The sequence below is a fragment of the Ctenocephalides felis genome, unplaced genomic scaffold (genome assembly GCF_003426905.1).
Source record: "Ctenocephalides felis isolate EL2017-DRISC unplaced genomic scaffold, ASM342690v1 CF-g0.4_SCAFFOLD_01886, whole genome shotgun sequence".
Lineage (NCBI taxonomy): Eukaryota > Metazoa > Arthropoda > Insecta > Siphonaptera > Pulicidae > Ctenocephalides > Ctenocephalides felis.
Window position 1 is genome coordinate 176,209,973 of NW_020538040.1, and position 14,051 is coordinate 176,224,023.

Consider the following 14,051-nt stretch of genomic DNA (forward strand, 5'->3'; position numbering starts at 1 on the left):
TTTATCTCAAAGCAGCATTTTACCTCGATTCTGACGACACAAAACTATGTGCAAGTACACAATGAGCGTACCACAGTTAACTGGTTAATAATATTATTCCACGTTGCAGCCTTAGGCATCATTACATAATACTAGTTGACCAGAATGTCAACTGTCCAGTGTTTCCATGCAGAAATTTGACAAACTTTTCCTCCATAAATTTTATTTAATACAACTTTCAACTACATTTGACACATACAGGAATCGCATTTGACACAGTTCTGCTACTAAATGGAGCACCTGAAATGCTTCTAAAAATAAGTTTGCCAAAGAGCTAGTTATGGTTTTGTGGTACAATCACTTGTTACAATTTTACATCTACCTGGCCAGCTTGATATCAAGGAGTAGTGTTGTCAGATACATTCTTGAGATTATATATCTGAAAAATGATTTAAAGGATAAATTTTTTTGGGAGCATTGCATCAATCGCTACTGAGTCTTCTCGAAGCACTAGGTTGAGGAATGTACATCACAACCTCTTATTGAACACATATTTCTGAAGGCTGTTTAATTACTAACAAAAATCATCACATCAGATGATCGAATTCTCTTAGTTCTGATTGGTTGCCCCAAAACAACGAAGCAACTCAAAAGCAATTGATGACGATGTAAATTTCATAGGAAGTTATGTTGAAATTTTACTCTTCATTTCTGCATGCGGTTTCCGCACTGTAGAATGAATGCATTTCTCAGAATTTTTACAATTTTAATTGCCCTATGTTCTATTGCAAAATTATAATAATTTCATATGTCAGAAGAAATAACCCAACGGCATAGAAAACGAGTGTCCGACGTCCAACAAAATAATTGAGGTTACAGTGACAAATACCTGCACGTCGAATCGAACAGCGAATCACGTTCATACTTGAAAATATGAGGAGGTGAAACAATACGCAAAAGAAAACTTTCTTCTTAGTAATAATACTTATAGTATTTGTCAAACAAGCTCGTGTTCAGCAAATGTACTTAATGAATTGATTTATCGATGCGTCGGTGCTTGTGCTCTTTCAACATTTGCAAAAGGTACGCAGTAAAATATTTTTGTATGTTTTTTTAATGTTTACAAAGTAAAAACTCTTCATATTTTGCGTTTCAAAGGTATCTGAACATTTTGGCATACCCTATAAGAAGATGTGTGTGTATGTGCGGAAACAATTTTTCATCGACGATTTCGAGAGCAGGTATCAACCGATTTGAATGATTCAAAAAAACTTTCGATTCCTATTGACAGAGATATTCTAATTAGTTTTTTTGTAAACCAGTCTTTGTCCTATTCTAAAGTGATTTTTATCTGAAAACGTTTGATGTTTTATAACCTTAAACGATGATTTGATATCATGCTGTCTGATATATACTGACCGAGCCTTATGGTAGACTATAAGTGCAAACTTAATTTAATTTTTGTAGTAAATTTTCGTTGTAGAAGCTACAATCTCAATCCACTATTGTCACATTTGACACTTGAATTATTTTTTTTCATTGACTTATTTTAATTATTTGTTAGACGTATTTTTTCTATATTAATCATTAAAATAATCCGATAATGAAATTCATACAGACGATTACAGCGAACGATAACAGTATAATTATTGACTATTAAAATACAGTTCTGTATTTTAATTTTGTTATAATTATGATGCAAGTTTTAATAGAAGTTCATCTATAGCCAGTTTCATCATTGTCACAGGTTTATGCAGCGACCGTAGAATCGTTTAAGAGAATATTTATATTCTGCCTTTATCGATGACAATAACTTTTCGTAACAGAAATATGAGATTTAATGCGCTTTTAATAATAGGTTATTTATGAGACTTGATTTATCATGAGATCAAAATAAAAAGATTAAGAAACACGTCTCGAAAGTGCATGTAAGTTAGCGTTTCGTCTGAATCAATGGCAACGGTAAAACGTAATCAGTATGCCGATTCCATATACAAAACTTTTCTGTCAAATAGGACAGTGTGCCGGCGAGTATTAATCCATTAATATAAGGTGTACGCGACGAACTGAGAAACAGCCGTATATATTATAATAAATGAACGCTATCATAAAATAAGTATATGTAATATGTGACACCAATAACCGTATACAGTTATATCATCGTGGGCATGCTCCTAAAGTTGTAAATTAAATCATAATGGTTTAAATCAGCGATTCCCAAAGTGGACCAGGAGTCCATGACAACATTCTGAGAGTCCACCGACAACATCCGGGGAGTCCACCGACAATATTCGGGAAGTCCGCCGACAACATTCAGGGAGTCCACGACAACATTCGGGAGTCCACGACAACATTCGGGGAGTCCACGACAACATTCGGGGAGTAAGTCCATGACAACATTGAGGCAGTCCATGACAACATCCAGGTGTCCTTGACAACATTCAGAAAGTCCATGTCAGCAAGAAAAATTTCTGGGTCCACAAAAGTGAATCACAATACACCACGTTTATATATTTACATATATTATACTATATAAAAAAAGTTTTTTATTGTAGCATCCGTAGGCATTGGATTTGTGGCAGCAATATGGTTGAACTTGTAAAGATCTAATTTGCTGACTATTGAAAGGCTTGACAATAACCTTCGCGCTTTTTGAGACCGTCCTAGTATTTCCGGATACTAAAGATAAAAAATTAAAATAGTTGTAAAATAATGGTCAATTAATAAATGTACCCCAAGTAATATGTATTCATACTTAAAATTTGTAATGAACTCACTCGTGATTGTGTGTAGAGTGACCGGACCTGGATCAGAGGTCCCAGATTCGATCGCGCTTTGAGGAGCCCGATGTCAATCAGTAGTGACATCGGTTTTCACTTGGAAATTCAAATAGCAATATGTTTCTAAGTGCAAATATCCCTCAGCCCGTATTACTGTATCAATAAATTATTCGGCCCATTACAGAAATTGTAAAAGATTAGACAACTGTTTGGGTTGCCATCTGTAAAACCGACATAGTATTAAGTCAAGTTAACAGCTCAGCTTACAGGACTCTTAAGTTCTGATTGCTGTTTAAAGACAAGAAAAAACAGAAAAAAATCATAATAAATTTTAGTATAGTTAAACATTTATAAAAATACGATATTTGGCAAATAAAGGTCCACGATAAGGGTCTGATCTTACATTACAAAAAAGTTTGAGAATCTATGATTTAAATTATACCGAGTGCAGAGAATTTGATTGAATCAATCGGCGTGTCACGCCAGGCAAAAATTCCGTACGAAAAAATGAGAAAGGTAAGTTTGTCGTCACATCTTCACAATGTAAACAACGATCTTTGGGACGCTTTAATTTTCCGTTTCCGAGTCGCTAAGATTCTGAGCAAACATGACGTCTAGTTTAATATAATTTGTTAAAAGAAATGTGGTTTGAGATATTTATATAACAATTTCTCTAATAAGTACAAATTAGTTGATTTAATATGATTATTTATACACATTTTATTATACAAACTTATACGACTGACATTGGCTTTGACAAAAAATAGTATAAATTTAGTATGCATACAATATTTTGTGATAAACATTGAAGTATACAAAAAGTATAAATAGATGGCAAACACGGTCGTTTTGCCATTACTTCAATTTTAATTTTTTCCGCACTCCATAGAGTGCGCTACTAACTGTAGCGTGTAAATTTACTCCTGTGTTTAATTCTAGATAATATTCATATAAATATGTAATAAAGAGAAGATAAACTTCATTAATTTGAATAAATGAAATAATAACAATACATAAGCGTGTGAAATATATTTTCTAATTTTAACCTATATATTTTTATTTGATTTTATTAAGTATCCATCTACGTATATCTAACAACATATCTTTTTTAAAAACAAATATGATTATTATAAAATGCGATTATTCATCAATAATTTATAATATAATGAATCCCTAGAATAAGTTATAATAATCGCAAAGACTCGAAAATAATTTTTTTTTTATATTTTTACGTTTCAAAGGAACATTTTGACATTCCTTAGAAAAAATGGATGTACGTGTGTCTGTGTGTATATGTATGTGGGGATACAAATTTTCGTCGACGATTTCGGAAACACGGAACAACCGACTTGAATAATTAAAAAAAAACGTTCGATTCGTATTGATAAGGAAACGTGCTGATTAGTTTTTGGCAAAGGCAGGTCTAGGCGTTTCCAAGATACGGGGCAAAAATAGCCAAAAATGGTGATTTAGTTTTTGAGAGAACAGGGCGTCCGATTGAAATTATTCAAAAAAACATATCACTTATATTGATATATTGAAGTACTAGTTAAGTTTTTAGGAAGACAGGTCTAGTAGTTTCAGAGATCCAATAAAAAAAAGTTTTAAAAAATGTCATTTGGCGGTCAAAAAAGATCATTAGACATATGCACATCAAATTATCAGATATTTTATGTAGATTTTAATAATGTGTATCAATTTTCTTTACATTTTTATTGGTTGCGTAACGTCGTTTGTCCGTTACACTGCGATGCGGCGCTAACGCGTTTCGATAATTCGTCTCTATACAGCTAAAGCTGAGCGATTGCTTTGAAAAAATATTCAAAATTTCCAAAATATTTAAAAAAAAAAAAATTATTTCCAAAATTTTTTTTTACACAGATTTTTTTTTTAATCTAAAATTTCTCAAAAATCTAATTTTTTTATAGTTTTAAAAAAATATTTAATCTTTTTTAAAAATTTACTTTTTGGTACGCGAAGTTCCAGCAATTTGCTTTAAGGCACGATGCCATAGACCACTAGTTTAAAAATATTTCTAAATATAAATATTTATAAATATATCGTAAGTTGTTAATCTATTATTATTAATAATAATCTATTAATCTATTAGTATTGGACAAAATTTACATTGTATGCCGCTCTGAGCCTTACGCTAAGATCTTTAGTTTTAGTCAACAATATAAGTATTATCGATTGCTTTCTCTTAATCGAAATAAGTGAACAATTAGTATCTTTATCCATCTTGTTTTTTTTCTTTCCTGATGTCTGCTCTTCGAGTTGTAGACATATTTAACGTTGTTCTTTGGCTAGAAATCGAGAACTCGGTCGAGTGTAACGGTTGCAGGCCGAACGCAGTTATCGATGACAATTAGCGCCACCGTGCTATCTCTGGTTGTTTTTTGTTTGCTCTAGTTTTTTTTTTATATTATTTCATCTACCTTCATCTTAAGCATTCTCCTTTCTACCTATGAATCGAATCGTTGCCGATTATGGAACTAGTAAATTGATCAACAGTGTTTCTCGCTATTTCAGGCATAATCGATTTAACTTTTTATGTCGGGAAAAAGTTGATTCTGAACTATATTGTTATTGAGTTTTGTTAAAAATTACTCACTAATTTGATTCAGGACTTTCCCGTCGATTAGTGGTTAGAGATATGGGCTATTAATCAGTTTTGTTACCTACCTCGGGCAGCCTATTTGTTAAGCAGTAGTGATATCGGTTTTTGTTTGATAATATAGATTGTATATGATATTTACGATAGTATGTATATGTATTATATATATATATATATATATATATATATATATATATATATATGATGGTTATATAAATAGTATGATAGTATGAGTTAAAGAAAAAAATAATGCTCAATGGATAGTTTTTTAAGTCAAAACAAGTATAATCATAATTTAGTCATTTTTTATTTATAAATTTACTATTTTTACAGAATATGTATTTGATCTTAGCAATACATGTTTCATTTCACTTCATTAATAAGAACTCTGTGCTGCAACAAATTTATAGCATTTAACATTTATAGAGTTTGTTGCTTCGAGATACGAACAATTCGACATGCGAGCGTTCCTACAAAACGAATTTAGCTCGTAAGGCGGGTTACTACTGTATATATACACATACAAATTTAGCAATATTGATATCAGATTTTTACTTGAGATTATACATTAGAAATATGATTCAATGAGGCAAAGAAGCATTTCGGCGGAATTGCTGCAATATATCTGATAAGTCTTAAAATAAAATTAGAACTAGTGGGGTGTATGGCATCGTGTCTTAAGGCAAATTGCTGGAACTTCCCGTACCGCAACGAAATGTTCGAGGAATATTGAATGTTTTCAAATAGATTATTATAAATATTGTAACATTATCTAATATTTATAAGAATTATATAAACTGAATTGTAAAGTTGAAATTATTTGTTCAAAGTATATTAGAACTTTAGTCAGAATTACAATTAAAAACTGAATGATTTTCAATATACAAAAAAAATATTTTTTGAAAAAAAATTTTTTTTTGAAAAAAAAAATTTAAACAAAAATTTATTTTACCAAAAGCAATTATTTTGTTAAAACAAGCAGAAAGATCTTTGAATCATTCAATTCGGACGCTTAGTACTCCAAAAACTGCCATTTTTTGCACATTTAGCTCTGTATCTCCGAAACCGCTGGACCTGCCCTTGCCAAAAACTAATCATCTCTTCTCCCCGTCATTACGAATTGAATGTTTTTTGGATGATTCAAATCGGATGCTCCGATCTCTCAAAAACTTGCTCCGTATCTCCGAAACGGCTGCACGCGCCTTTGCCAAAAACTAATCAGCACATCTCCCTATCAATATAAATCAAATGTTTTTTGAACCATTTGAAGAGGTTAATCCGTGCGCCCAAAAACGTGGACAAAAAATTGTATCCATACATACATACACACACACATCCATTTTTTCTGAGGTATGCCAAAATGTTCAGAAAACCTTCAAAACGTCGAGAAATGTAAAAAATTTTCAATTTTGATTTTGGACGATTACAATAACTTACCCTACGGGAATTTAATAAATGTTATTTTGAGGTAGATAATGGTCAACCTCCCGGGTTATTTTCTAATAATACTGAACAGAAAGAGCACCTTACGGCAGCTCACATAACAAGAATATTCATTGCTGTTAAAAAAGTCCATATAAAGTACCAACTGTCTCTTTCATGAAGACATTTAATAATTGTTTTGTTAGTAGTTAATAACCTTGTGGTTACAAATGTATTTATGTACCAATAATCATAAAAATTAAAAATTTCATACCTGCCATCGTACATGCCAAACGTCCATCGTATCGAAATTCTTTTTGTTATGTAACACAACAAGAATCATCGACCTGTCTTTATGTTCCTCGAACAGCGATTATTTCACTTAATTTTTACGACACATCAAATTTGTTTTATGAGTTATAAAAATTAAATTCGAATACAAATTAAATTTTTATTGGAACGAGCATAATTTAATTATCACGACACGCAATATTGTTTTTTTCTTTAATTTTTTTGCAATGTTTACTAAAAATTTTAAATCGCCTTGTCAGAATCGCTTGAAATTGAATTATTTTGACACCTCTGTGATTTCATGATAATTCTTTTTTGATACATTTACCGTATAGATTGAAAAAATACGCTTATAATATCTATATCACTTACACATTAATTACTACATAAATAAAGAAAAAGTACAATTTTATTCATTTGACACTCACAAATATTATAATTGAACCATAACCTTACATTTGCATTACCGGCACGTGAACTGACTTGAAACGGCGTGGTGTACTATTAATAATAGTATTAATATTCTAAATGCGCATTTAATATGCAGGTAGTTTACCAAAGGTGTCATAGATGCCGCAAATATTTATAAATGCATATGACTGTTCATGAATATTATGATATTATAATATATAGTTTTTTCATACTATATATAATATATTATTGCACTTGATTTGTAAAATTTAATAAACCGTGACTACCCGTGTTTGCAGTCCTAAATTTTCATTTATTTTTTTTGCCAATGATTTTGTTCCAGAAGTTTGTGAATAAAGTTTTATAAGAAATTTAATAAGCTTTATATATATACATATATATATACATATATATATATATATATATAATAAAATTGTTTCTTGGGCATCCATCCAGTAATTAAAAAACAGTTTTAATGAAAAATGTTTTTATTTATAGAGAACATACGTTTCGGGTCTGGATTTGACCCATCTTCAGTGCATACAAATAAACTTTGAAAAACAACACAAAAACACAAAATTGCACGAAAAATAAATAAAAGTGAAATAAAAAATTGATGAAACGTCGAGTTATGAAAATTTTTAAAAAAATTGTAAAATTAAAATGAATGATATATTTTATTATAAAAAAGCTTATTCCAAACGAACATGTTGTTAGTTTGGAAGTTGTATTACGAGTGAAATTATTATTATTTTTTTTATTATCTCTTTTATTTACAACTGTCCGGTAAAGGACATTCAATAAATTTGATGAATTTACAATAGTCGGCCGAAAAGGGACATTGTATACTACATTAGCATGTTGGAAAAAACAACTCAGTAGTTGTTTTTTCATTCGATATAAAATTCACAATATTTTATTGATAATTATATAATTTTAACTATTTACTTATTGAATAATTTTTTATAACTAATGATTAAGTTATTTCCATTTTTTATCAGGAGAGTTGATGGCTTAAATCTAGTCGCGCTTTTCTTTTCAATCTTCTTGGATAGTTCTCTGTTATCAATTAGTTTGCTAATGAATTTGGGTGACTCATTAGCTTGTTTCTATACTTGTGTGCTGTTTTTGTAATTACTTCATCAATGACATTATGGCATTTGAAATATTTAATTTTCATTCAAAGTTGTAAAATTTTGTCTTAAAAATTCATTACAACAGTTAAAAATTATTAACTCTGATGTCATAACAAATTTCATTAGCTATTCTTTGATGTATAATAACGTATATATATTATAATATAAATTACTATTAAAATATCGAAAAAAACTAAATAAAAAAACTATAAATTAAACCGATGGTACTGATCTTAATGCTCAATATTTTTTTATAAATAATTTTGATACAAAAGTTGTTCAATGATGAATATAAGTAATTAAAAAAATCTGTTTGAAAAATTTAACAAGCTATATGTCTATAAATAAATTATGAACAAGCTAACGCTAAACATAAACAAAATACACTTATTTACCAAAACACTATTAGCAATTCCACAATAGCGTTTGAAATATTTAATTTTCATTCAAAATTATTAATTAAACAGTTGTTACACTTATTATTAATTATGGTATTATAAAAAAGTTAATAAGCTATCTAATTATGCATAATAACTAACAGATTATTTTATTAATTTTTTAGGTTAATATTAAACTTATGACGCAATGACATTAAAAAATGTGGAGTTTTCAGTTGTTTTACCAAAAAAAATTTCTAAAAGTTAAAAATCAGTAAATGCTGATTTATATGTCATACAATAAGTTATTTACTCTTTATAATAACATATATGCTAATGAACAATCTGTAATTAAAATATCACTAAATGTAAATAAAATACACTAGCACAAAATAATTAGTAATGATTTAATGGCATTTGAAATATATTATTCCAGGTGTACTTACCTGTATTTTCTTTACTTTCAGAAGGGCGCAAACTTTTCGGCGGCTACAGGATAACGCCCCGAATCTGCAAGCCCACGAGGACGATTCACATGCCGATCAGCGAACGAGGAGCGACGATATGCATGTTCAACCACGAGTGCGCGAGGCGCGGCGGCGAGGTGGTGGGCGCCTGCATGGATGGCTTTCTTTTTGGTGCCTGCTGTCAACTTCCAGCTGTCGAGGTGCCGACCCTGGTATCGTCCGAACCTGTCGTTATGGACATATCAAATAGTCACGATTTTAGCGATATGTTTGCCCATGCTGGTGTCGGTTCTTCCAGCAATGGCATATCTGCTCTCGATCACTTCAACAAATACGGTGGCAGTAGCGGAGGGCACAGTTCCACCCGCAAACCCTCTCCCTCTCCTGATTATTCTGGTTCATCCGAATATACTGATGAGTTACCGAGTAGAATACCAGTGTTTTCTAATACTGAAAAGTATCACGATTTTTCGGGTAGCGGTGTTTTAAGTAACTCTATATACGAAACTGAATCTCCTGAACATTATAATTATAGCAGTATTACTCATGATGATGCTGATACGGTTCTTGTACATTTGAATGGATCCAAAGTAACAGATGTCGCTAGGCCGAGTGACTTCAGTTCTGAATCGGTAACAGCAAGCACGGGCACAGGCTACTATAAAGATAAATTTGATTCAACGTTAATGCCTTTATCACCTGAAGAACTAGCACAAAAACCAATATATTTACGGCCCATGTTCCGGCCGAAGCCAACACGAAGACCGCCATCTGACAATGATAAATATGTACTTGTACATACTGTGAGTAATCAAAAGCCGGCTACTCAAAGACCGGAGAATAATAAAACTCCTGAAATTGAATCCATCGAGTCCATCATAATGATGTTGAATGATTCCAAACCGGAATATACTGGTCATACTGATGTCATGGGGCATAGACATCCAAGTACTAAACCATCACATTATGGACAATCGACCACAAAATCACCACCATCGATATCCTATGTATACAGCCCAACAGTAACAAAAGACCGGGATATGAACCTAATCATAAAATTACGCATGGGCAAGGTATATCATCGCACACTACAAGTGCTAAACCGCCATCAACAAGTTATGTGTATAGCCCCACGCCGACAAAATATATTCCTAATAAGTTGGGAGTTGATTCAAAAACTACCGAATCATACGGAAATGCAATAAAAACTCCATCGACGAGTTATGTCTATAGTGCTACACCTACTAAGCGGCCCCCTTCCAATTCTCACTATTCTATTTCGCCAACTAAGAGTCCAAGTAATTATAACTATAGTCCTACTCCAACCGTAATCATTTTAGATGTGCCCAACGGTAATGGTAATGTTAACAAAATATCAAATCCAGGTGATAATACTGAATATTACACGCCAACACAAACTATTAATTTTAGACCAAGTGCAGGTGGTGTTGTGCATAATTCACCCACAATAACTATCAGTCATCATGTGTCTGCATCGCATGGAATTCAAGTACTTAATAATGGAGCTACTGAGAGGCCTGCACCAACGATACTTATTACACCAAAACCAACCACTAATATTGTAACAGCTAGCAGTTGGTCGAATCGGCCCGGTGTAAATCGACCTACTATAATCAATAAAGTTACATTAGGCGCAACAACGCACTTACCTATGTCTACATTTGGTTTGGCTACGAGTACTAGACCACCATCGACGTCGTATGTGTATAGTCCGTCGATCACAAAGCGCCCTGGTTCAACGACTCCTAGTTCCACAGTAGGGTATGGTTCTCTATATGTTCCACCAAAAGATGATTATGATCAACAAACATCACAAGATGATTTGATAAATTTTCCTCCAGTACGGAATCCTAATTTAAATACGTCTATAATGCATTTAGCAAATTATAATAATAAAAAGAATGGAACACTTTTAGATTATGATGATATTGAAATATCAACACCAAGCTTTATCGAAGATGGTATATTAGATGATAAAATAGATTTATTTGTTAATAAGATAGTAGAGTCGTTGCAGGGAAATTTTCAAGGATTGACAGATGTTGTTTACAACAATAAAAATGCAAGCCAAGTACTTGCTGCTAATACGCCAGCAAGGCCTCAAAGGCCTGCAGATACGCCGGTAACGAGGCCAACGCGGCGTCCTACAACGACTACTACAACCCGAAAACCGCCCACACGAAGGCCAAGTACTCCGACTAGAAGGCCTTCGACGACTGTCGCCCCTAGCAGGCGCACAACAACGACTAAAAGGCCAGTTACGACAACAAAACGGCCGCTACGTGCCACCACAACCCCAACAACTAAAAAACCGATTACAACGAGAAAGCCTAAGCCCACCACCCAGAAAGTGAAACCCGCAGATACAACAATTACGACGAAAAGACCACAGAGGGTAAGTGCACGCCTGTGATTGGGCATTGGCTGAAAAGCGAGACCGTTCAAGCGAATCTTTATTTACAACCAATACGACGCTGACTATAATATTAAATAATATATAAATTAAATATAAATTAAATATACAATTAATATAAATATTATTCAAGAAATATTACCATATTGTTAGACGTACTTAACATTAACAAATAAATTCTTTAAGCTAACTACCACTACTAAAAATCCGAAACCTACTAAACGTGTGACTGTGCCCACGACTACTGTCGAGTTCGATGAAATTTCGGAGGAAGAAACGACAACTTTATCGAGTTCAGCAGGTGTAGATTATAATAAACGTAAGTTAAAAATGCGCGCGGAAATAAGATAAAATAAATAATAATTATTACTTTTGTCGATCCAGAATGCGGCATTCGACCACTAATAAAAACAGCTCGAATCGTTGGTGGAAAAGGTGCACAATTCGGACAATTTCCTTGGCAAGTTTTAGTACGAGAATCAACGTGGCTCGGATTGTTTACTAAAAATAAATGCGGTGGAGTGCTCATCACAAATAAATTTGTAATGACAGCAGCGCATTGTCAACCCGGGTGAGATATGAATATCGTCAATAAAACGATGGATTAGATTACGGCATTACTTTCGACTTAGTACTATCAATTTACCTGTATATGACAGCAATTCTATATTATTCCAATTCTTATTTCAGATTCTTGGCTTCGCTTGTTGCTGTGTTTGGCGAATTCGATATATCTGGCGATTTGGAATCGAAGAGATCTGTAACTAAAAACGTTAAGCGTGTAATTGTTCATCGACAATATGATGCAGCAACATTTGAAAATGATTTGGCCCTTTTAGAGTTAGAAAGTCCTGTGCATTTCGATAGTCATATAGGTGAAAATAAATATCACTATAAATATAAACTAAAATTAAATTTGCACATAATACAAATATAATAGTAGTATTTGCTAGCTTGAATATTAATGCACTTTATTTTATGGTAGTTCCTATCTGTATGCCTCCTGATGGAGCTGATTTTACGGGAAGGATGGCAACAGTAACTGGATGGGGTAGGCTGAAATACCAAGGTGGTGTGCCATCTGTCCTTCAGGAAGTACAGGTATAGTATACAATTTATAAATTATGTATTGTAAATCACAAGGATGTAATGCTTCTAATGTCGTTATCCTAATGTATTCATTCGCATTACCAGGTACCAGTGATCGAAAACAGCGTTTGCCAGGAGATGTTCCATACAGCTGGCCATTCGAAGAAAATCTTGGAGTCATTCCTGTGTGCCGGTTATGCGAACGGGCAAAAGGATTCTTGTGAAGGTGACAGTGGAGGGCCGCTGGTTCTTCAGCGGCCAGATGGAAGGTGGCAACTTGCTGGTACTGTGTCTCATGGTATCAAATGTGCGGCGCCATATCTGCCTGGTGTTTATATGAGGACGACGTACTACAAGCCCTGGCTGCAGAGCGTCACCGGCGTTCACTAATAACCAAATTTAGTCTTCTGTACAAGGACACAAGCTTTACCTAAGCCAGTCGCATCCTGGTTTTGTGAATAGAACTGTGCAGTGCATCAGTTGTATTGAAATTGACTGGAACACTTGTGCTAAACATGACATTAGAATACGCATATTAAATAAACGAGAATATTTAAATCGGCGCCCGCGGATAATTCTCGTGAAATGTGCGTCTCTAGTTGCGCCACATTTGCCCTTAGTCCGAAATTCTACCTCGCCTGAATTTATTGCATTGCGAGCGAAATAAATAGTTGATATTCTACTGAACTCGATTAGTAATCAATATAAAAATATTATCAGGCCATTTATAGATATTAGGAAATTCTAAAATGTACACCAAAGTCGTTCACACTTATCTTTTGATATAATGTGTTTTTTTTGAACTAAAAGCAATTTATTTAAGTTTTTTGTTAATGTTTTTGAGTCAAGTATAAAATTCCAAACATTGAGTCTAACAATGTAAGTTCGATATTTCAAACAGAATTAACTTTAATATCACACTAGATCAGTGTGCAATGACTGCAATATTTATTTATTTATTTAAAAGTGAAATCATCATGCACTAGTACTTTAATGTGATTGATGAATCTGTGAATGATTATAAATGAACGAATGCTGAATTTTAAAT

At 32.8% G+C, this 14,051-nt stretch overlaps 1 protein-coding gene across 1 annotated transcript in view; it reads left to right on the top strand.

Annotated features, from left to right (window-relative positions):
- LOC113376298 (mucin-2-like) overlaps positions 1-13,393 on the top strand; it is a 15,968-nt gene extending 2,575 nt beyond the window's left edge. The window contains 6 exon segments of the mRNA XM_026616203.1: positions 9,481-10,506; positions 10,509-11,900; positions 12,299-12,485; positions 12,605-12,789; positions 12,900-13,015; positions 13,109-13,393. Coding sequence (XP_026471988.1) covers positions 9,481-10,506; positions 10,509-11,900; positions 12,299-12,485; positions 12,605-12,789; positions 12,900-13,015; positions 13,109-13,393 — 3,191 coding nt within the window.
- The last annotated feature ends 658 nt before the right edge of the window (positions 13,394-14,051 follow it).